Source organism: Heterodontus francisci, chromosome 23 (genome assembly GCF_036365525.1).
Source record: "Heterodontus francisci isolate sHetFra1 chromosome 23, sHetFra1.hap1, whole genome shotgun sequence".
NCBI classification, from domain to species: Eukaryota; Metazoa; Chordata; class Chondrichthyes; order Heterodontiformes; family Heterodontidae; genus Heterodontus; species Heterodontus francisci.
The window spans coordinates 42,566,959-42,592,930 of NC_090393.1; the positions used below are offsets into that span (position 1 = coordinate 42,566,959).

At 40.6% G+C, this 25,972-nt stretch overlaps 1 protein-coding gene across 3 annotated transcripts in view; it reads right to left on the minus strand.

Moving 5' to 3' along the window:
* Positions 1-25,972, minus strand: part of LOC137382761 (mediator of RNA polymerase II transcription subunit 13-like) — a 339,747-nt gene that overhangs the window by 189,935 nt on the left and 123,840 nt on the right. For all 3 annotated transcript variants that reach the window (XM_068055158.1, XM_068055157.1, XM_068055160.1), the window contains exon 3: positions 9,527-9,611. In XM_068055158.1, the coding sequence (XP_067911259.1) occupies positions 9,527-9,611 (85 nt within the window). The remainder of the gene's footprint in view (positions 1-9,526; positions 9,612-25,972) is intronic.

Below are 25,972 nucleotides of genomic sequence, written 5' to 3' on the forward strand. Positions count from 1 at the left end.
GAGACCAGTGAGTTAAGGTCTGGCTGATCTATGACAGCAAAATATTGGAGATAAATTGTAAACAAGACAATATCTGAAAGATTTTTGAGGAAACTGTTCATAAACCAGTATAAATGGGATAAAGAAAACTGGATTGAGGGGCTTGCACCATCACAGCATTAAAGTACTTAATACAGTTTCACATGTGCACCCTGTCCATTGGATCTATGATGATACAAATCAAATGGGCAAAGGTAGCCTGAAAGATGAGTTTGTAGAATGTTGTCAAACAATACGTTGTGGAACCAACTAGGGATAAAGCTATTTTAGGTCTCATATTCTGTAATGACGCATGATTAATTAGTAATCACACAGTAAAAGATCCTTTGGGAAAAAGTGATAATACAATTGAATTCCATACTAAGCTTGAGAGTCCAAAACAAGAATCTTTAAATTAAACAAACCCAATTACGGAGAGCTAGCTAAGGTTGATTAGGTAAACAGACTAAAAGGTGTGGTGGTAAATAAACAGTGGGAAACAAAGAAATTATTCAAAATGTTCAATAAAAATATGCCCATTAAACAAAAACTCAGCGAGAAAGATCCATCTGTGGCTTATTAGCAAGTTAAGAATAGTATTAGATGAAAGAAGAAGCTTACGATGTTGTAAAGAATATTAGTAAGCATGAGGACAGGGAAGGTTTTAGAAACCAGCATAGGGCAACTAAAAAGTTGATAAAAAGGAAAATAAAAAAGTAACCTAGACAGGAAATGGGGGTAACCCAAGGGGCTTATAACAGTGAGTAACTTCAAGTAATTAATATCACTGGAGAAAAAGTATCGGAGAAACTCAGGGGACTAAAAGCCAACAAATCCCCAGGACCCAATGACCTACATCCTTGGGTTCTAAAAGAAGTAGTTGCAGAGACAGTGGATACACTGGTTACGATTTTCCAAAATTCCAATTCTAGAATGGTCCCAGCGGATTGGAAGCTAGCAAATTTAACACTGCTATTCAAGAAAGGAGAGAGAGAGAGACACAACAGGCAACTTACAGGCCAGTAAGCCTCACATCAGTGGTTGGGAAAATGATAGAATCTATTAAGGAAATTTTAACAATGCACTTAGGAAATCAGAGCATGATCAGACAGAGTTAACATGGTTTTAAGAGATGGAAATCGTATTTGACAAATTTATTGGACTTTGAGGATGGAAATAGTAGGGTAGATAAATGGGAGCCAGTAGATTCAGTAGTATGTTTGGATTTCCAAAAGGCATTTGATAAGGTGCCACACAAAAGGTTAATACGTAAGATAATAGCTCATGGAGTACCACAGATGGAGGATTGGTTAACAGGCAAGAAGCAGACAGTAGGGATAAGCAGGGCATTTTCAAGTTGGCAGGCTGTAACTAGTGGAGTGCAGCAAGGATCAGTGCTGAAGCCTCAGCTATTTACAATCTATATCAATGACTTAGACGAAGAGACCGACAGTAATTTATCTAAGCTTGCTGATGACACAAAGCTAAGTAGGAATGCAAGCTGCGAGGAGGACACAAAAAGCCTGCATGGAGATATAGACAGGTTAAGTGAGTCGGCAACAAGGGGACAGATGGAGTATAATGTGGGAAAGCGTAACGTTGTTCACTTTAGCAAAAATAGAAAAACAGAATTTTTTTTTTAAAAAAAGGAGTGAGCAATAATTTTGTCAAGAGGCGGAGACAGCTTCACAAGCACACACGCACGTCACGGTCAACATTCTTTCTGGTTCAGTAATTTGTTTTCATTGATGTCATTGCTGAAAATCCAGCTTCACATAAGTAGACTGTACTAAGTGGAACCAACACTTTCAATGCTACAGAAAAAGCAGTGCTGTACTGGCACATTCACACCCAAAGCACTCACTGTCTCCAACAGAACAGAATCATAGAATAATAAAGCACTAAAGGAGGCCTTTCGGCCCATCATGTCTGCACTAGCTCTTTCGAAGAGTGATCCAGTTATGTTCCACTCCATGGCTCTTTCTACACATCCCCCTATTTTTTTTTTCTCTTTCAAATATTTATCAAATTCCGTTTTGAAAACCACTACTGAATTTGTATCCACCACCCAATTGAACATTAAGATACCTGTAGCCTATTACCAGTAGCAACATCGAAAACCGCAGATCCCCATACCTGTGCTTGCAGCAGCATTATTCAGATAGCCTCATAGCTCCAGGCAATCACCAACATTACTAACCTCCCTCCAGCACAACAGCAGGTTTGAAACAACCACTTTCCTTCTCTTGCTTCAGTTTCCCCTCTTTCTATGTTCAAATAAACGACCAGCGTTTTTCTCAGTCTGATTCTGCAGGCTGTTCCAGCCACTTCCCCCTACATATTTCTGTCCATTTATAGCAACTCCAATCACATGCATGTTCTACACACAGAATTAACAGGCCCACTTCCCATGCCCATTGTTTCCAGCTACCTTTGCTTTTCTGACTGTTTTTGGATCCTGCTTTTGTTTGTTTTTCTCTCGAGTGGGATAGATTCTGCAGGCTCTCCCCACCACCTGCTTTTCTCTCTCCAGCTTTTCCTGCTGCCTCTAACTGGCAGCCTAAATGGTTTCCATCCAAATGTTTCATTCAGCTGCAAACACTGGGTTTGTTGCTTCAAAGACATCTCTATCGAAACTTCTATTGCCAAGCGCACCAATAATTTAAATAGATGGTCGACTCACGTCATCACAGTAGGGTGGGAGGTCACGAGCACTGGGAGAGAATGGCAAGAAATCAAAACATCACCCAGTCCTAAAATAACATTTTATTATTGCACGTAAACAGTGAAAGATGTGTTAAAATCGTGTCCGCATTTTAGTTTTAATGTTGAAATTGATAAATGAATTGCTGGCTCATGAGACAGGACAGGTGGGTCACATGACTGGCATGGTGCTAACTGTGATGGCTGCTGATCAGCAGTTTATAAGAGAGAGTCGATCCATGGGCTAGATTGATGCTGTTGGGAGAAGTCGTGGGATGGCAGCAGTCCTCTTAAAACGTTTTCGCAGACCCCTGGTCGAGAGCCCCTGCTTTAGCGAAGGAAAGCTGCTGTCCTTGCCTGTTATGGCACATATGTGACTTCAATCCCACACCAATGTGGGTGACTCCTAACTACCCTCTGAAATGGCCTCTGTAGTGGCCCAGCACACCACTCAGTTGTATCAAACTACTGGCACCTTCACTACACAGACTGCAGTGTTTCAAAAAGAAATCCCACTTCTACCCCTTCAGGACAAATAGGGATAGGCAACAACTACAGGCCTTGCCAATACTGTCCGTTTCCAGATAATTTTTTTTTTGAAAAGGGTGTGCAGTCTGATGCTGCCATGTGTGTATCTGGTGAAAAGCAAATCAGTATTGCCTGCATTTGTGGTTTACTGAAGGTCCCAAGTATAACATTCAGCCAGGTATGGTCAAAGCATGCCAGAAGGAAGAATTTTAACTTCTGTGCCATTTGAGGCATGATGAGATTTCACAGGTAGAAGGCAGAGCCAGAAAAAAATGCCATTCTGTGCAAAAACAGCTGCAATGGACACTTGACAGCATGCTGCAACCTCAACAAAGTTAGGTGAGGAATAGAGTGAGCCTCTTGCTGTCTAGGACCAAGTTTTCAGCCACAGTCACAGGATACAGCTGTGAGAGCCAGTTTGCCAAACAGTGTTGGCAGCCATGGCCCAATGAACAAGGCCATAACAATGTGTAGGGAAATGTTGGGGTAAACGACACATTGAGACACAGATCTAGAATTAGTCTGGTTTTAATTCATGAGAGATTTTATCTTGTATATGATTTTAGCCAAGCCAAAATGGGCAAATTTAAATTGGACGCCGTAAGCTCAAAACATTTTCCACTGCTTTTCTGCATGTGTATAAAACTAAACTGCAACAGCAAATTGTCTTTCTTTACCATTTATTGTATTTGCATTTATTCCAGACATCTAAAGAGTTAAATACAAATATGCGTATAAATCTCTTTACTGCCTACCTACTGTTTGGAAATGACCAGGCTATTGTCTACTTTGTCCTGAACGTGTGCAAATATTTTGTTGGAGGTGGGCAAAGTATAGGGTAGAATGCCATAAAGTTCAATGCGGAGTGCCCCTGCCCCAACTGTTGCATGACTTTGATGCATAAATCCAATACAGGAAGGTCAGAGCATGTGGAGTCAGGGAACAGGAAGTAGAATCGAAAGCAAGCTGGCCACAGCTGTGCTACAGCAGTAGCATTCGTGCCTCCAACTTGGAAGGTTGAGGTCGTGAAAGGCACTATAAAAATGCAAGTTTTAAGTTAAGCTAAGCTCAGCTCAGGTTTGGTACTCAGACTAGCAAAAGGTGGGAAGTGGTGTTCCACAGGGGTCTTGCAGAGACTACTGTTGTTCGCAAGAATTTACATTAACGATATGGACCCAGGAATTAGAAGTGCACTTTTAAAATTTGCAGTCTGTATCAAATTGGGAGATTGCAACAAAATAAGAGGTCAATAATAAAATTGCAGAATAGGCATGCAATGAGCAAATTAATTTCAATTTAAGCATTAACAGAGACATGGCTCAAAGACAGCCAGGAATGGGTTCTTAAAATTCCTGGTTACCAAGTATTCAGGAATGATGAGAAGGAAAAAAACAGGAGGGGGCATGGCAGTATTGATTAAGGATGATGCTACAGAACTAAATAGAAAGGAGTTACTAGATAGTACCAAGACTGAATCTATTTTGCTTGAGTTGACGAAATGTGTGTTTTGGGGGGTGGGGGGGGGGTGGTGGCGAAACGATGTTACATTGCTGGGAGTTTTTTTTTTTAAATACACAAGAGCTCCAAACAGTAAGGAGATAGATAAGCAATTTTGTTGGCAAATTTCAATAGCGTGCAACAAAAATGGAGTATTAGGAGACCTTGTTAACCTCATATCGACTAGGACTAACATAATGCTAAAGTTAGGGAAGGAGAGGGATTTCTGCTATGTGCACAGGAAAATTTTCTGGATCAATATGTCTCCAATTCAACAAAGGAGGAAGGAGTATTAAATCTGTTTGTAGGAAATGAGATGAGGCAAGTGGAGTGTGTTATAGTAGGATGACCACAACATAATTCAGTTTAGAGTAAAGAGACCAGAAAACATTCAAGGTAAAAATTCTCAACTGGGGAAGAGCTAATTTCAGTGATTTAACAAGGGAAATAGTACAAGTCGATTGGAAAAAGGTGATTGCAAGATAAAGCAGTGACAGAGCAATGGAAGGTATTCATGGAAGAGATAGTTAGGGTACAAATTAAGCATATTCCTTTGAAGGGCAAAAGTATAAACATCCAAAAGATAATATGCCCTGGATGCGAAAGTTAAAATGAAATAGAAAAAAAAAGGAGGTTTAAGGCAAATGTCAGGAGCAAGATTCAGTTAATAACCATTAAGATTATGGAGAGTTCAGGATAGAATTGAAGAAATTATTACACGAGGCAGCAAGGTGACAGGAAAAGATTAAGAGAAATTAAATTGAACACTGAAACATTTAATAAACTTAAAAAATGTAAGTGACTAGCTAGGGGAAAAAGTTGGATCTTTAAGGATCGAAAAGAAAATCTTGATGCAGAGGCAGATGACATGGTTAAACTTATAAATTAATACTCTGCATCGGTCTGAACAGAAACAGATGACGTGAAGGTTACACTAAAACAGAGGGAAGTTATGAATAGAATAGTAATAGAGCACAAAAAATATACCAAGCTTTCGCTAATTACTTCACCATTGCGTCATACAGCTAAGTCACTTCAGTGAGGTGGGCATATAACAGCAATAAGCAAAGCAAATGAAATGCTTCATTATACTCCCTGTTGAATTGGATATCAGAGGATGTCATACTAAATTTACAATGCCTTTGTCACACCGCACCTGAAGTACTCTGTTCAGATATGGTCATAAAGGGATAAGGGAAATGTTCAAGCTCCAGAGATAATGCAGAGAAGACACATTTTCCAAGCATCAAAGCAGAAACTGTGGCCCTTTAGCTTTGAAAGACTAAGGACCTTATGAAAAGATGCAAGATATTAAACAGTATATGCTAGGTTAATCTGTTAGGATACTTGAGCAAGGAGACATCAGTTAATCTGGTGAAAGGAAAGTCTAGGAATTTATCATGAAGAAATTCTTCACACAAAGACTAACACCTGGAATGGTCTTCCTGATATAGTGCAGGTCATGTTAGAGGATGTGATGGACTAAGATGAGTTGAATGGTCTTTCTCATCTGTATCCATTTTATGCTAGATATCTCAGAGACTGTTTTTATAACTTGGAAATCTATCTTGATTGACAGTTCTGTAACCAGATGCTTCCTGGCTGAAACAAAGTGTCAAACTGAACCAGTTTCAGCTGTGGCTCAGTTGGCAGCATTGTTGCCATGGAGTCAGAGGCTGTGGGATCAAGTCCCACTCTAGAGACTTGAGTGCAAAAATCTGGACTGACACTCCAGTGACAGAGCATTGCCATATTTCAGGTGAGACATTAAATCTAGGCTCCGTCCGCTTTCGCAGGTGAACACGAAAGACGCAGCATGGGAGTTCTCCCTGAACTTCTGGTTAATATTTATCCCTCAATCAACATTGAGAACAGATTATGACATTGCTGGAACCTCCGTTACCTCTGGTGTCCCCCAAGGACCTTAGCCCTTTACCATTTTCATCTGCATGCTGACTCTCAGTGTCTTCATCCAAAAGCTTAACATTAGTTTCCACATGCATGCTGATGGAATCCAACTCTACCTTATCACCACTCTCAAATCCTCCATGGTCTCTAAATTGTCATACTGCTTTGTCGTCATTGAGTACAGGATGAGCAGAAATTTCTTCCACCTACATAGTGGCAATACCAAAGCCATTAAGCTTGATCCCTCCTTGGGCAACTGTGAGGATGAACCAGGCAATTGATCCAGAAGTGAGCTTCCAGCCACTGATGGACTGCAGTACTTTTGGAGGTGGCGTCGTTCAGATAAGACATTAAACCAAGACCTGGTCTGCCCTCTCAGGCGCACGTAAACTATTCCATGCCACTATTTCGAAGAGGAGCATGGGAGATATCCCCGGTAACCTGGCCAATATTTATCTCTCAATCAAAATCACAAAAACAGATAATCTGGTCATTATCACATTGTTGTTTCTGGGAACTTGCTGTACACAAATTGGCTGCTACATTTCCTACATTACAACAGTGCCTATGCTTCAAAAGTACTTCACTGGTTGTAAAGCGCTTAGAGACATCTGGTGGTCGTGAAAACCACGATATAAAAGTCCATCTTTCTTTCATATCCGCACGATCACCAAGACCATCTACTTCCACTTCCGTGACGTCACCCAATTCTGTTCCGCCTTGGCACATCTGCTGCTGAAACCCTCATCTGTGCCTTTCTTACTTCTAGACTTGACTATTCCAACCCACTCCTAGCCAGTCTCCCACAACATATCCTTTGGAAACCTGAGGTCATCCAAAACGCTGCTGCTCATGTCCTAATTCACACCAAGCCCCGTGCTTGCTGACCTACACTGGCTCCCAGTTAAGCAATGCCTCGATTTTAAAATTCCTCCATGGCCTCGCCCCTCCCTATCTCTAAGCTTTCAGTCCACAACCCTCCAAGATATCTGTGCTCCTCTAATCTAGCCTCTAGAGCATGCTTGATTTTAATCACTATCATTGGTGGCCATGCCTTCATCTGCCAAGGCCCTAAGCTCTGGAATTCCCTCCCAAAACCTCTCCAATCTCATTGCTCCTTTAAGACGTTCCTTAAAGTCTACCGCTTTGACCAAGCTTTTAACTATCTACTCTAACAGGCCCTATGTGGCTCGGTGGCAAATTTTGTTTTACAAGTGTCTAGACTTCAAAAGCAATTCATTTGCAAAGTGTCTCGAGACATCCTGAGGTGATGAACGGCACTATTATAAACATAAGTCTTTCTTTTTCCTGAATTGGGAGATAAATATGGCAAGCTTCCACTAGTTAGTTCACCATTGTGTCATATTGATACAATGCTTCAGTGAGGTGGGACTGCAACAGCAGCAGTTACCTCCAAAGATCATTGTTCTTTCAGCTTGATTGGAGAACGGTCTACAATTAACAATTAGAATTAAAGACTATATTACTTTTTCTATCTGCAGATTTTTTCTGTCTTCTGCGTAATTCTTCTTTTTGATAAACTCAAATAGTGAAACAAATAAAATGCATTGGGAAGTAACCTGACTTGCAACAAGACTTACACAACTCAGAATGGGCAATCTATTTGTTTAATTCACATTTTTAAAATTCTCACACCTTTTACAAGCTTGACTAAATCCAATTTTTCAGCTAAAGAGGAAGAAAAAAAACTTCAGCTGGGATCAATATGGAGGCAGTTAGAGCTATTTTTATTTCCAATTGTACAGCATAGGTTTTCAATTTAGGGTGCAGGGACTCCATAAATCTGCATGGGGATGTCCCAATTTCGACCCATTTACCAATGGATTTTGATATTTATTTACTTAATTTCTGTTCTATACTAAAGGAAAACAGTTTCCTGCAATGAAAGGATGTTTTTCCTTCAAAAATGTAATACTGCTGAGGAGGACAGTGAATCACCTACGAAGAATTATTCCAAATTCAATTCTGTCCTCACCCAACGTTCAAGCAAGTTCATTTTTGAATCGCCACCTGTTTTCAAATGTTGTCAGTAACACCAACCTGGGTATTTCTTGCACACTACACACAATTAACACCAGATCATGCCCTTTCTATCCAGCACTATATGATTTATTGATCAAGCCCCAGCACTGGCTGTAAGTCTGAAGATTTTGATAGACTAAGGCTATGCCTTACTGAACTAGCTGGTAAAGGTTAGCATTTCTCAATATCTAATGCCTTACAAATAAGCAGAGTGAACTTCAACCCATCTGCAAAGCACCCTAACTGGTGCCAATTGGTTATTCAGAAGTTTACTATTGATAACAAAATATATGGTGTTAATTCCCTGGAACTCACTGCCTACGAGGATGGTGGAAACAAAGACAATGAATAATTTCAAAAGGAAACTAGATAAGCACTTGAAGGAAATAAACTTACAGGGCTAAGGGCATACAGTGGATGAATGGGACTGACTGGATCGCTATAGCGCGCCGGCATAACTCAATGGGCTGAATGGCCTCTTTCCATGCCATAATGACCATTCAGTGCCTGAAAAGCTCATGTGATATTGCTAATGTTTGAAGATTTCTGCAGCCAGTAGTTCCTCTAAATCTAGGTTATTATACAGAAAACTTACCAGTGTATTCTCCACATATTTTAATAAAGGTTTCGGATAACTGCAAACATGACAGAACAGCTAAATGAACTAAACAATTTCCTTAGTAGCATGTTCATATTTGTATCCAGTTCTAGGTATATGGACACTAAATGCAAACATACGCTTAGATAATTATACAAAACAAATATTGTGCTGCATATTAGTTTGTACAGTTTCTAAGTATTCTCAAATAAAATATTGATTTAGCCTTACCTTTCTAGCAAATTGTGAATGGCTTTAAAGAGCAGTGTTCTGCATTCGTATGTGAGTCCATTTTCCCAGAGACCATCTTCTACCACTGAAAAGCAAGGAAAAGTAAATATCTTGTTATTCATGAAAAATTAAATCCAGCTGGTCAACATTCAAAAAAAGCCCTGTATCTTTCAATTGTGAAAAATTGACGTAATATCCAGTCTTCAACCCGAAAGTGAACTGATTCATTGAATAGATTTAGAATAAAAATGTTTAGAGCAAACTCTAACTGCTAAATAATGCCACATCTGAAAACGGCACTTCAATTGAGCTGAAGTCGTTTGTCAAATCATGCCACTTTCAGCACAAACAAAAATTCAGTACACATTGAATGAAACAGTTGGCAGAGCTAAAGACTGCAATGCAAAGGGATTCTGCCGAGAATTGTGGAAACACTTGGAATCAGAGTAGTACAGCACAGATGAAGGCCATTCAGCCATCGAGTCTTTGCCAGTTCCACCGAAGAACAATTCAGTTACAGTTCCACTACCCCACTCTCTCCCAACTCCTTGTAATTTTTTTCTCCTTTAAGTAGTTAACCAATTTTGTTTTGAAGGTACCCATTAAATCGCCATGCACCACCCTATCAGGTAGTGCATTCAAAATCCTAACCACTCGTTGCACAAAAATATTTTTCCCCACATCACTTCTGGTTCTTTTGTCAATCACCTTAAATTTGAGTCCTCTGGTTACCGAACCTTCAATTATTAGAAACATTTCTCTATTTACTCTATGTAAGCCTTTTATGATTTTATCCACCTCTAGCAAATTTCCTTAGAACAGAGGAGGCTGAGGAGTGACCCAATAGAGGTGTACAAAATTGAGGAGCCTAAATAGAGTAGACAGGAAGGACCTGTTTCCCCTAGCACAGAGGTCAATTACCAGAAGGCACAGATTTAAGATGATTGATAGAAGGAGTAGAGGGGTCACGAGGAAAACATTTTTCATCCAGAGGGTGGTGGGTGTCTGAAATTCACTGCCAGGAACGGTAGAGGAGGCAGAAACCCTCAACTCTTTTAAAAAGGTACCTGGACATGCACCTGAAGTGCTGTAACCTGCAAGGCCACATACCAGGTGCTGGAAGGTGGGATTAGATTGGGCGACTATTTTTTTTCCAGCCAGCACAGACACGATGGGCTGAATGGCCTCCTTCTGTGCCATAACCTATGATTCTATGCTCTAAGGAGATCTCCAACTTCTCCTACCTATCCACACAACTGTAATCCCTCATCCTTAGAACCATTCTTTGTCAATCTCTTCTATTCCCCCTCCAAAACTTTCATGTCCTTCCTAAAGTGTGGTGCCCAGAATTGGACTCATATTCCAACTGGGGCTGAGCTAGTGTTTTGTAGAGGTTTAGCATAGCTTCCAGGATTTTGCATTCACTGCTGCTTTTTATAAAGCACAGGATCTTATATGTTTTATTAACTGCTTTAACAGTCCTGTCACCTTCAAAGATTTGTGCACAAGCACTCCCAGAAGTCTCTATTCTTGTACCCACTTGAAAATTGTACCATTTAACTTGCATTGTCTCTCCTCATTCTTCAAGCCAAAATGTATCAGCTCACGTTTGATTTTAATTTCATCTTCCATGCGTCCATCTATTCCACCAGCCTGTCTTTGTTCTCCTGAAGTTTATTACCATCTTCCTCACTGTTTACTACACTTCCAAGTTTTGTCTCATCTGTAAATTTCAAAATTGTGCTCCGTACCAGAGTTCAAGTCATTAGTGTTTATCAAAAAGAGCAGTGGTCCTAGTACTGAATCCTGGGGAACACCATTTTATACATCCGCCCAGTCCAAAACAGTTTCTTCTGTATTATGACATTAGAGCCCATAGTTTACCATTAATTTAAAAAAAAAACTTACTTAACATGATCTCATCAACTGTCTCAGAAATGTTCCAATGCTTTTCATAGACAATGAATTACTTTGGAATTTAGCTGCTGTTACATAAGCCAACACAGTAGCTATTTTGCACACAGGCTTCCAAATAAAACTGAGAAATTAACAGATATTCTGTTTTTAGCTGTATTAACTGAAGGAGGAAAGAAAGTTGACCAATACACCTGAAGAACTAGCTGGTCTTATCCAAATAATGCTGTGGGATTTCTAATGTCCATCTCATCCAAGGCAACAGGCAGACATTATTTCCATTTTACATCTCATCTGTAGGACAGTACCTCAGACAATGCAGTATTCGCTTAATACTGCAAAGAAATATTACATAGTTAAGTCTAGCAATGGGTCTTATCCTTCTTAAAATAGCCATCATTCAGGGAGTACATGTTGTGGTACCCACCCATACAGATTGGGAAAGCTTCTGTTGTAATTTTCCTGGTCTGTGTTGAGCTAACTCATCTCAACCAGGGTATCAATGGGACACCACAATTAGCTTCAGGATCACAATGAGAGATTTAAGCCTGTAAAACCTGAAGAAAAATGCTATGAACAACATGAACACAGGAATGGACTTGGCCACAATGTCCTCAAAAGAAAATGAGCTACTGGTGTTCACCATAGAAGCTACAGTAAGTATGGTCACTGGAACACGGTACCCGAGTGCTAACTGAAATTTAAGCAATTTCAGTGAAGTTATTTTGTTTATATGATGCAAATCGGAAGTCTAACTACAGAGGCATGAAACCATGCTTTATTGATCTGTTCTGGACACTAGATTTTAGTGTGATCTCTATTACAAATTTCTGAAGCAGTATTACTCAGCTGTATTATTAGCTGTTGAATTCATCAACAGCACCCAACAGTAGAAACGTTGACTCTCAAAAAGTGCCTTTTGTGCTTTACTTTATTCAATTCTTTGTGACATTGCATCCATTCTCCTCAAATGGCATTTGGCCAATAAGAGGAGGATATTTGTGGTTTTGCATTAAGCAGTTAAAATCATTCTAGATTAAAAGTAAGTATTGTGCTCTACCTATCAGGCATCTATGTTGCAGCAACAAAGGGCTAAATTTTGCTGGAATGGGACATCTCACAGCATACCCTGTTAGCTAGACCTGATGGGGCATAATTAGGTTTTAAAAACTTTTGCACAGCATGGGCAACAAGGCATCTGAGGCCTTGGTGAACAATGGGGAAAATAGTGTATCTCCATAACCAATGAGATAAAAGGATTGAGCAATAAACAGAGGAAGGACAGAGAATCTGGTTACAGTGGGTGAATTCAATGTCAAATTGGGTACAGAAAGGGAAAGGGAGAGGGAAAGATGATGGGATTCGGAATGAGAGGAAAGAAAACAGAAAATTGCACACCATTCCAGGGTTGCCCTGCAATGCAAAGACAATACCCAGCAACATGATTGATTTCTTTGATGAAGTACGGTGAGGATGTATGAGGGTGGCGTCATTTATTTTGTGCACGTAAACTTCCGAAAGGCATTTGATAAAGTACCACTTAATAGGCTCATTAGCAAAACTGAAGCCCACAGGAATAAAGGGGCAGTGGTTCAGTGGATGTGACATTGGCTAAGGGACAGAAAGCAAAGAGTAGTGGCCAAAGGTTGTTTCAGACTATAGGGAAGTGTGCAGTGCTGTCCTCCAGGGTTCAGTGCTGGGACCACTGCATTTTTAAAAAATATATTAATGACCTGAACTTGGGTGCACAGGGCATAATTTCAAAATGCACTGATGACACTAAACTTGGAAATGTAGTAATCAATGAGGAGACTAATAATTACTTCAGGAGGACAAAGTGGCGAAATGGGCAGACACGTGGCAGATGACATTTGGAGCAGAGAAGGGTGAATTGATTCATTTTGATAAGGGGAGAGAGGCAATATAAACTAAATGGTACAATTTTAATGGCAGTGCAGGAACATAGAGGCCTGGAGGTGAATGAACACAAGTCTTTGAAGGTAGCAGAATAAGTTGAGAAGGCTGTTGAAGCATACAGGATCTTTGGCTTTATAAATAGAGGACAAGAGTACAAAAGCAAGGAAGTTATGCCAAATCTTTATAAAACACTGGTTATGCATGCCCCAGCTTGAGTATTGTGCTAAATTCTGGGCACCACAACTAAGAAAGGCCTAAAAGAGGGTGCTAAGGAATTCAGAGATGAAAGATTTCAGTTACATGGAGAGACTGGAGAAACTTGTTTGCTCCACTTACAGCGGAGAAAATTAGGGGGAGATTTGACAGCATTGTTCAAAATCATGAAGAGTTTTGATAGATTAACTAAAACTGTTTCCACTGCCAGCTCAATAACCAGGAGGATACAGATTTACCGTAATTGGCCATGTAGATTTTCTTTTAACTGCAGTGAGTTATGACAATCTGGAATGCATCGCCTGAAAGGGTAGGGGAAGCAGATTCAATAATAACTTGCAAAGGAGAATGAATAAACACTTAGAAGTAGGAAAATCTGCAGAGCAATGGGAAAAGAGCAGGGGAGTGAGACTAATTGGATAACTTTTTCCAAAGTGTCAGCACAGACATATCAGGCCAAATTAACTCCTCCTATGTTATATAGTTATGATAATCCTATAGGATATGAAAGAAAAATGTTTCATTTAAATTTGACATTTTTAACATCTAAAACAATTCACCACCTCAGGGAATGGGATTCTATACTAACAATTGGTCACTTTCTGAGCAAGAGTGGTTGACTGGCAATCAACAATTATCATGTCATTTAACAATGTCACTGTTGATTACCAGACTTAACTTTGTGGTGAGTTGAATGAACAATTAATGTGCAATTACAGCAGCTTCATGAAAATCGCAAGTTTAAGGATGAGGTGGCTTTTTCCCGAAGCCAACGGTGGAGTGCCGCAAATTGGCCAGCAACATGCTCCGATTCATACTTCTCGAGCTCTCGCTTCTTCACGATAAATTGTTGGTGGATTTGAGCGTTAGCTAACAGTATGCATCATTCAGACACAAGTTATTCAGCAAAGTCTTGGCCCATGCAGAGTCACAACTCCAAGCCTCTTACACTGCAATGAATGAAGTATACACTGGTAGAATGGGCATAAAGAAAGTGAGTAGTTGAAGATGCAAAGGTATGGTCAAGAGAGGGGCCCTCAGGATGCCTTGTAAGGCAGTAAGGAGGAGAAGGTGCAGCTACTAGAAACAGAGTCAATGAGCGCAGTGATTGAAAGATTGATGGAAGGGAACACACTGATGCTGTCACACAAAAGGCCATGGGTGGAGGGGGAAATAACTGAAGACTGAGAGTGGAGCAAGGCCATGGAGTGATCTGTAGGCAATGACAACGGATAAGACTTGAAAAAATATTTATTGAACTCAATAGCTTTTAATCAAATGCAAAATCAGCTATGAATCCCAAGCTGATTGCTTGGAGACACTGAAGCTGGGTGAAAGGTTGAGTGAGGAGCTGCATGGTTGTAATCTTTTTACGTTGTAAAATAAATGCAAGACTGAGTAAAGATTGGCTTCAGCAGAATCCTTCAACAAGCTTTCTGGTTCGCATTACCAATATTTGTTATTGTAAAAAAAAATACAATTTATCAGAATGATTTTACAATTTTAGGAAAAATAACTTGAGACTCTGATTTGCTAAAACCATGAAGCCTTTATATTTCTGTCTTGTATTTACCCTGCATTTCCTGCAAATCTATATGACAGCCCTCACACACAGAAGATACTGATGGCCTGAATTTCTGAAAGGAGCATTGAGTATTTCATACAGAAGACCCCTATAACAACGTTGGTTACTTGAGATTCAAGTTGTCATAGAAGCAAAGTAGATCAAAAGAAAAATAAGGATTAGCTGCAATTGCAGGCTAGTAGTACTGAACAGATCCAGAAGTAAATCAAAGTGACAGCAAGACAAAATAAGCTCCCTCCCTGCTTGCACAAAGACAGAATGTGCAGGAGCAAAAGCCACTGCATTAACTAGAGTCACTGCACTTCCACAATTATTCAGTAGAGGGAGAAAACAAGGGTTCTTATGTGGGATTATGGCAATAGCATCAAAATTAAATATTTGATGAATGACGTGCCTAAAAATTCAATGTCCCAACTTATTCAGGAAGGCTCAACAAGTTGAGGAAAAGCAATCATCCTACTTCCCAAGAATTAATACACAGTTCCATCACACACTTGCAGCACTTTCTATTTTTTTTTAAAACTGTGTACAGAAAACAAATAATAAATCAGTAATTTCTAGTTAATTCAGAGTCAAGTCATACCATTCAACCAACTTCTCAGTCTGCTCAGGGTCTCATGTCAAAAGAGACGGCAAATCGTGGCCAATTAGCATCAGCAAAGCAACCTGACACTCATCGTTGGTACCCCAGATCAGATTCTTGTATTCCAGCGGGAGTAAAAAGGGTGCAGTAAGTGGCGGACACATGGCCCTCCTGCCACCAACAGGGCACTGGGATAGTTCTTTGACTCCAATAGAGTTTGGGATGAATCTATTCAGGGCCATGAAGAGAAATCACAAGCCTGGAAAATACAGGCCTTATTTCATTGGTCTGTCGAGACAGCATCAGCACACAGATGCAACAGAACTGGGGAGACCAGTATTTGGAGATCACAGGTCACTCCTTGAGTATTTGTCTCCCACAGCTCTGACAATTAAAAACAAGTCTTCACAGTGCACTTTTAATAATTTAATTCGAATAAATTCAGTATATACTGCTTCAGGAAATAATCCATTTGTATAATGTACATACAGAAGCTGAAAAACACGGTGGAATCTTATGCTCTCCCTCGTGGCAGGTTTGGAGGTGGGGAGAGCATAAAATCCGGTGGGATGGTTGGGTTCCTTGTTTAAAAGCAGTGCCTCAACAAGGGGCCTGGCATCGGGAAGGTAGCTGCTAAGTGCCACTCCCTGCCCTTGCTGCTGACTCCCGTCCCTCCCCTGCGACCACGACCCTGAGACTCCTCCCACCCTGATCTACCTTGAGCCTGGTTCCAGTGCTGCTCCTCAGTGTCTGGAGCGACAGCAGCAGCCATCGCCTCCGTGGTGGTACTGTAGCTGCCGGCCTCTGACTGACGTCAGGCAGCAGGGTACTAAATCGTATGGAAGGCCCGTCACTGTCCAGTTAAGTGTCTGATTGGCACCAAATTCGGTGGGCCTACCATACAAGAGCCGATGCAGGGATCTGCATGTCAGTTTGCCCCAACATCTAGATCTCCCTGTCGCCAGCACAAAATTCCACCCACTATTTCCTTGTTATATATTTATGGGGTTGCAGAAAAACTCAATTAATATTTATAGACCAATTCAGTGTATATTTAGAAATGTACAGGATAGTGAAAGACAGCAAGCACGGATTTGTTAAAGCAATTCCCGGTTGAACAAGTGACCAATTGTATAGATAAAAAGGTATGCAGTAAATATGAAATGCCTGAGTTTCATAAAGGCATTTAATAGGTGTTTTACAGGAAGCTTGTTGGAAAATTTCAGGTGTATGACACGAGAAAATGTAGCTGCACAAGTAAAAAGTAGAAAGGAAAGGTTCGGATTAATGTGTATTGCTGATTGGAGGAAGATTAGAAGACTTCCACCCCACAGATCAATATTCCCTTACCTCTAGCCCACTGGGCTAAACTTCCTTTAAGGATCCCCCGCCCTAGCCCTGAACTTGCATCTTTGAGTTTCTCTTCAACACCACTCAAGAAGCTCGACACCATCCAGGACAAAGCAGCCCGCTTGAGTAGCACCCCATCCACCACCTTCAACATTCACTACCTCCACCACTGATGCACAGTGGCAGTAGCCTGTACCATCTACAAGATGCACTGCAGCAGTTCACCATGCCCCTTCAACAGCACATTCCAAGCCAATGACCCCTTCCATCTAGAACAAGGTCAGCAGGCGCATGGAACACCACCACCCACAAGTTCCCCTCCAAGTCACACACAATCCTGACTTGGAAATATATCGCCATTCCTTCACTGTTGCCTGATCAAAATCCTGGAACTCCCTCCTTAATAGCACTGTTGGTATACCCACAGCAGATGGACTGCAGCAGTTCAAAGTGGCAGCTCACCACCACTTTCTCAAGGGCAATTAGGGATGGGCAAGAAATGCTAGTCTTGCTAGTGACACCCACATCCTATGAAAGAATTTTTTCTTTAAACTTAAAAGTAGCTTTGCCACCATAGGAATTTCTATTTCTCTCATCTCTGAATCAGAAGCCCCAGACGAGGGACTGCAGCATATAACTTAGGCTGGCACTTCAGTGAAATATTGACGGAGTGCACTATCGAAAGTGCTGTCTTTTGGATGAGACATGAAACCAAGGTTCCGTTTGACCCTCTCAGGAGAGCATAAAAGTCCCATGGCACAATTCAATGATGCGCAGCAAAGTTTTGTGTGGCCTGGCCACACAATATCTCTTAACTAACAGAGAAAACAGATTACCTGATCATTTTTTTTTTAAGTGCTGTTGTGAGATCTACACACAAATTAGCGGACACTTCTCTTACATTACAACAGTGACCATATTGGTTGTAAACTCTGAAATGTCCTGAGGTTGTGATGGGCACTATATAAATGCAAGTTTGTTTGTTCGTTCAAGTCACTCCTTACCAAAAAAACAGAATTCATTCCAACTGTACCACAAACATTTATAAATCAAGCTTCTGGTAGTCATTAGGCCAGGAATTCCCAAACTGTGGTACACATGCCTCCAGGGGTACCAGAGACCTCTCTGGGGAATATGCATGAAAAATTATCTAATAACGATCCTCTTACCCGATCGCTCTACTCGGACTCTCCCATGCACACACACTCTTCATTTGCAGTGGTGTGCAATGCAGAAACCAATCTACAGTTATTCTGACATCAAAAGTGCATAGAAATTAATAGGCAACTTGAATATCAGACCATGAGTACAGCAAGTTCCCAAAAGTTTTGTCTTGAATCTCAGTGAAGCTGTCTGGAGAAACTTGTCTGCATTTCGTCCACAGGGAGGCAGAAGTTGTTTATTTTCTCCCATTTCATTGTAACTTGTTCAGCATTGCATTAAATTAGGAGCTATGGACGCTGTCTGTAGGCAGCTAAATAAAAGGCACTCAGGCTTTTGGCAGCTTTGATCAGGTTTAAACTTTTTCTTAAGTGGAGATGCTACTTGCTTTGTTAAGGTAGTTTAAAATGAAAAAAGATTGCCATTTAGAATATTACCACGGTCACTACTGACCAGACATTATAGGAGATTAGAAAGGCAGGTCCTAGGCATGCTGGAATATTTGTTGACTTAAAACATTCAACTTGGGAAATAAACCTTTGCTTGTTATTGCCCAAGATTTTCTTTTTTGTAGTGCCCTTTCCCTTATCTTTCAAGGTGTTAGTTTTGACTTTTACATTAATTTGAAATTCTCTGGAAAAAAAACTACTGCTTTGAAAACAGTAGTTGAGAAAATAGACTTATTTTCATCAACTTCACATGCTGACTGATCCAATTTCTTTGTACTATATGCTAGCAGGGAAACACGGCTGGTAGATCTGGAAAAGGGTATGCAGTAAATAAAGCTTGGGAACCTCTACCCTAAGCTGAAACAAGTGATAGGTGTGAACAGTTGGACTATTACCACGACAATGTTGTTGTTCCAGCATCTATCAACAATTTTGAAAAAGGTCGTGTTAACTAATATTGCAACAATCTTTTAAAAATGATGCTATATCCTAGTGCATGACGTTTAACAAAATAAACTTCCATTCCACCAACTGAGAGAGCCCTGCACAACAAGTAACAGGGGACAGCTAAACATTGACTTCCACTTCCTTGCAAAGCACAATTGTCACTAACCTCTTAGGCTACAGGATGCTAATCAGGGCATGTGGAATCATATGAAATAGGAGCAATAGGTCACAGAATAGTACAGCTCAGGAGGCCATTCACCTCAGCAAGTCTACACCAGCTCTTTCAGAGAGCAATCCAATTAGTCTCATTCACCATTCTTTCCCCATATCACTGCAATTTTTTTCTCCTTAAATTATCAAAATCCCTTTTGAAAGCATCTATTGAATCTATAACCACCAAATTATGAGGCAGTGCAATCCAAATCCTAACCACTCGTTGGATAAAAAAAGCTTTTCCACATGTCCGTTTGTCAATCACCTTAAGTCTCTGCCCTCTGGTTATCCACCCTTCAACTATGAATAAGGTTCTCTTCATTTACTCTATCTAGACCCTTCATGATTGTAAACATCTTCTCTTAGCTTTCTCTGCTCCAAGGAGAACAATCCCAGCTTCTCCAGTCTATCCACATAACTGTAACCCATCTCTGCAACCACTCTCACAAATCTCTTTTGTACCCTCTCCAAAGCTTTCATACTTTTCCTGACGTGCGGCACCCAGAATTGGACACACTCCTCCAACTGGGGCTGAACTAGAATTTTATATAGATTTAGTATAGCTTCCTAGCTTTTGTACTTTACGCCTCTATTTATAAAGCCGACGATCTCATGATTTATTCATTGCTTTCGTCAACCTGTCTTGCCACCTTCAAAGATTTGTGCACAAACATTCCCAGGCGTTTTTGTTCTGGCACCCCCTTTAAAACTGCATCGTTTAAACTTGTATTACCTCTTCTCATTCTTCCTATGAGACTTTCCTGCGTTGAATTTCATATGCAATCACAGCGAGACACTGACCCAGGACTGCTTATCCATCAACTAGCTATATGTAGACATGTTTTCCATTTAGCAGAATCATAGCAAGCCATAGGAAATCACAGGCAGGAACACCACCCCAGTTTCCAATGACATCCTAAATACAAATCCAAGATAGCCTGTGTACACCTACACTTTTTATTAAACAAGTTAGTCTAACCAGCCTTTGAGGGTTATGCTTGGACCTAATTCCAAACTTTATAAAGAGGTACTTTTTTCCAAATGAGACTGTTCATTTCCAACAAGTATTTAATGCTCTTATGTAGCTGGTCTAAAATCTGACAAAGTAGTGCGTGTGACCAAGATAATAAGTTAATGTTCAAGGTAGGCAGCACCATAGCAAATCTCTCTTGCTTCAATCTAACCTGTCAAACTGAAGATATGAACTTCAAGAAAATCCCAATTGAGCACTTGTCAACTAAACTATATCCAGCAACCCAACACTGATTGATGAATAGTGCAAACAAATTAGAGCACCTTCTTAGTTCTGGTATTCGGTACAATTAATCAATTGACATATTAGCAATAAGACATTACATTACTATCCTGCGACAACAAATGGAATTGCCCGCTTGGTTTTGGAATGCTTTGGAACATATGGTCTGAACACACTCTTTTCACCTCCAGCCGAGCAAATTCCATCATGATCGCCATTTTGCACTTGTATCAAAACTTCAGGACTCCATGCCAACAGTCATTGGACACTGGTAGTCTTTCAACACTTTGCAGTCCAGAGAGCCAAGACCTGCTCAGTGAGCCAGCATTTTTTTCTTGGTTATAATGCTAGCAATCATAGGGAAACTGGCAGACAGTAGTACCAGAAATATGATCAGCTGTGTATTCAATATATTGGGTGGCTGTGTCATAATTAAGACAATTTTTATAAATACTGGTCCACTGTCTTTAAAAGTTACACCATGCTGTACTCCTGTTCTCTATGCTATCTCACTCAGCATTGAAAATCAATAAAAAGTTAATAAACTATTACAAGGATTAAGATTCATGTCCCCTGCCAACATCCTGCTCATGGTCACTGCAAAAGGCAACCTTTATAGTGAAGTCTGTGTTGCCAATGAACTTGAAATGGAACTTACTCATGCAATGAATGGGATGCAGCATGCCTTTTTACTGCTGGGTTATATCAGAAATAGTAAGGCTTGCCAAATGTATACTCCTGTGCTCTCCATCTCTAACTACAAGCGAGGATAGGATCAGTTGTGGTAGGGGTCATAAGTCTAAGATTGTCACTAATGAATTAAATAAGAAATGCAGGAAAAACTTCTTGACCCAGAGAGTGGCTAGAATGCGGAACTCACTGCCACAATGTGTAGCTGAGGCAAATAGCATAGTGCATTTAAAGGGAAATCTTGACAGACAAATGACGGAGAAAGGAATAGGATATGCATATATGGTTAAATTAAGTAAGGTGGGAAGAGGCTAGTGTGAAGCATAAACAATTGCACAGACCTGTTGGGCTGAATGGCCTGCTCTGCGCTATAAATTGGATAGAATTATATGCGATGTCCTCTGCATGTCAAATAGCTCATAATGATACATAAATAACTGCCACATAGATGCCAGTATATCCCAACAAGAATCACCACCTTCATATTTGGCAGGGGGCAGCATCGGCAGAAAAGGGAGAAAATGATAAACATGGGACAGTATACTAATGAGTGTACTTTCTATCCATAAAAGACCTTTTCAGTGCTATTTTCTACCAGCCAAACACTAATGTTTATCATTCTGCATTCTCTTCAAAAACTCAAAAAGAAATGAAAGGAAAGCCTATCTTTAAGGGCTGAACCAGCAGAACAAGAACACACACATGCACCTGATTGAGTTGGCAGGTGAACGGCAGCATTTGCCCAAGGGGAAGATTACGCAAACCAAAAAGATGCAAAGCAAGAAACTCTTGAGCAGATTTGCAATGTTAATAGCAGTTTAACAATTTATTGTGTGTCGTTATCAAGCTCTACACTAAGAAACCTAGAAGCTCACAAAAACATTTACCTTTAATAGAATATATTACTAGTACATGGGGAAAAATTTTAACGCAGCAAGTGATTAGGATCTGGAATACATTGCCTAAGACTGTGTGCAGGCAGGTTCAATCGTGGCTTTCAGAAGAGACGTGGACAATTATCGGAAGAGAGAAAATTCGCAGGGCTATGGGGAAAAGGCAGGAGTGTGGGACTAGGTGAGTTGCTCTTTTGGAGAGCCAGCATGGGCATGATGGGCCAGAAAGGCCTCCTTCTGTGCTGTAACCATCTATGATTATACTAAGAGACTCACAAAATATCTGCGGTGAAATTAGTAACTTTATTCCAACAGTACTTCTTTAAATCTCCATCCCATGCCATTCCATCCTTCCCATCCCCATTCCGTTCCTTTCATCCCTCTCATGTCATTCCCATTCCACCCCTTTTCCTATACCATCCCCATCTCATTACCATCCTATGCCTCAAGCATTCCATGCCTCCATCCTGCCAGCTAGGGCAACTTTGTTGTTGGGCTCCCCTCACCTTCTGCAGTTTATTTTCTTCAAAACCATCCCCTCCCCCCCCCAACTCACTGTGCCACCCATGCCGCATCCCCCCACCACCCCACCCCCCCATGCCTCCAGCCAGGTTAACTTTGTTGTTGGATTCTTCTTACCTTCCACTGTTTTCTCCACCAACATCTCTCTCCCCACCCATGCCATTCCCCCACCATCCTCCCACGACGTCCCTAATCCCTCCAGCCAGAGTTGGGCTCCCTTCACCTTCCGCAAGGATGTTGAGTGCCTAATCGAAAGATAAGGTGCTATTCCTCCAGCATTCTACAACCTTCCAGACTCAGAGTTCAACAATTTCAGACTTTCATCTCTGCTCCCTTTTCCTTGGCAGATTTTGGTTTAGTCTCATTTTTCTTTTGGACAACAGTTGTTCTTCATTCTGCCGTTAACACATCCTCTGGACACTTCTCTTATTTCTTTATTTGTCCCATCACCATTCCCTTCAGGCCTGCACCACCAACTCGTCATTTAATCTCTCCTGTCTTCCACCGGATCACAAACCCATCCTTGCTCAAAGCCTATTCCACTTCTAACTTTACCCAATTCTGATGAAAGAAAAAAGATTTGCATTTATGTAGTGCTTTTCACGACCACCGAAAATGTTTTACAGCCAATGAAGTACTTTTGAAATGTAGTCACTGTTGTAATATAGGAAACGTGGCAGCCCAGCTGTGCACAGCAAGCTCTGACAAACAGCAATGTGATGACCAGATAATCTGTTTTTGTGGTGTTGATTGAGGGATAAATATTGGCCAGGACACTGTAAGAATTCCCCTATTCTTCTTCAATGGAGTGCCATGGAATCTTTTACATCCAGCCAAACAGGCAGATGGGGCCTCAGTTTAATTTTCCATCCAAAAGATGGCACCTGCAACTGTGCAGTACTCCCTCAGTTCTGGGCTAACCTGGAGTGTTCATCTTTATTTTTGCGCTCGAGCCCTGGAATGGGTCTTGAACCCAGAACCTTGTGACTCACAGGCAAGAGTGCCACCAAATGAGCCACGGCTGACACATCAACCCGAAACATTAACTCTTTTTCTCTCTCCACAGATGCTTCCTGACCTGAGTATTTTCAGTATTTTGTTTTTATTTAAGATTCATGTTTTGTCAAAACTGTGCTAGTTCTTCATTCGGCAAATACATTTATCCCAGATGTGAGAGATGTAAATTAGGGTTAGGGTTGGAAAATAAATACTGACAGAGAATGTTTTTGTATACCAAGATAAAATACTAACACACCATAGTTTAAACTTTAGAAACTCTAATAATTTCAGAATCTATTTTATAAAAGTGCCAAATAGTACATACACTTCATTAAGCAACACTGCAAACTCTGCACGGTTTCAGCTCCCAAACATGATAACCAACTTTCATCATATTAAGACAGCTATAACGATGGGAAAACTATAAAAATAGATTAGAAAGGCTACTAGAGAGTATCAGAAAATCAGCAAGCAAAGGACAATAAAAAGTCTGTCTGGTGACACATATGCAGTCAGAGACAACACATACACGTGTGAAGTTCCAAAAGGCATTCTGCACAAAAGGCTACCATTAAGCTCAAAGTTGTGTGGATTCATGAAACAAGTTATTTGTCCAAACTATAGAGAATGACCTAAAAGACTTCGAAACATTAAACATGTACATCAAAGCCAGAAAACATTGAACAGAGTCATAACAGAAGACAAATCAGAGGAAGTCACAAAAGACACAGAAGTTTCAGTCAGACCACACGTTGACTACTGTGTCTAGCTCTCATCAACAAAGAATACATTTTAAGTCCTGGAAGCAGTGCACAGGACAGCTAAGAAGCTGGTCCCTAGTATCAGGTGTCGAAGTTAAGAAGAAAGACTGTATAAATTTGGAATTTTCAACCTAGGAATGTGCCCGAGATACCGCACAGCAAATGAAATGTGGAAAAAATGATGCAAAAATACATGAAATTAGAATGTGGGAGTGGGACAAGGGGACTTTGGTTCAATTAAGTAAATGGTAATTTTAAGACTGGTTTCAAGACGTTCTTCACGTACAAAGAACTACTAGATCTGTATTACTGCGCAAAATAACTTGGGGAAATTGAATTAATCAGGGCCAGTCAGAAAAGGATTTGTAAGAGGCTGTTTGCACACAACCAATCTTAGAAATCTTTAAAGGATAATATAGGAAAGATAAAAGTACAGTGGATGCATTTACTTGGATTTCCAACATAAGACTATGACAAAAGTATAGCACATGGAATTAAGGAGAATGACTAGGGAGATGGTCCGAGGGAGGGCAGAAAGCAAAGAGAAAGGGCATGAGAAATTTCATGAACTTTTTTGCCTTTAGTCATTACACATTGAAAATGAATAATTCCATTCATGGTCAGCGCTTAATTATCTGATCCCAGCCCCAGCAACAGTGGGAGTAGGAGTGAAACAACTGGGGCTCTCTGACTCAGATTAATTTTACACATGATTTGCATTACATAACTATCCTCCACTCACTGCATTTTGCTGGAGAAATCACCTCACTTTTATTCACTGCAGTCAGTACTCTTCAAAAATAGACTCTTTAAATAGACTTTGTTTGCTTTGCTGTATATCAAGTATGATGCAAGTCCTGTCATAAATGTCACCCTGTCTCCAACTCACTGTCAGATATTATGGTGGCTATTGACACTCCAAATAAGGGCTGGCCTCTATTCCCTCAAGTTTGGGATAGGGGAGGGGAAGGAAGCTAACAAATAAGTAAACAAATCACCATTTGCCGCCCAATAGCACATTAGTGATCCCTTCTGGAAATTCATATGCAAGGACATTTGCACAGCTTGTCAGCTGGCAGTCAATGTCCACGTTCACAAAAAATGGCAGCTTTAAAGAGCTAGTAAGGATTACCGCTGCCCATGGAACATATTCCATCATGAACCTGGCTGTTGGAGGAGCAGACAAAAAGGGGGTGAAAACTCCACAAAGAGAAACACAACTGACTTGCACACTATGGGGTAGAAAGTATTCTTAAAAAATACTTTGTGGCAATCTTCACAAAGGAGGAGGAATCATGAAGACATTGCAGTTAAGGTGGGGATATGTGAAATATTGGATGGGATAACCATTGTGAGAAAGGAAACATTAAGGGGTTTAGCATCTTGGATAGTAGATAACACAGGACTAATTACGTGCCAAACTGTGTAAGCAGCATGCGATAGACAGAGCTAAGCGGTCCCATAACCAACGGATCAGATCTAAGCTCTACACAT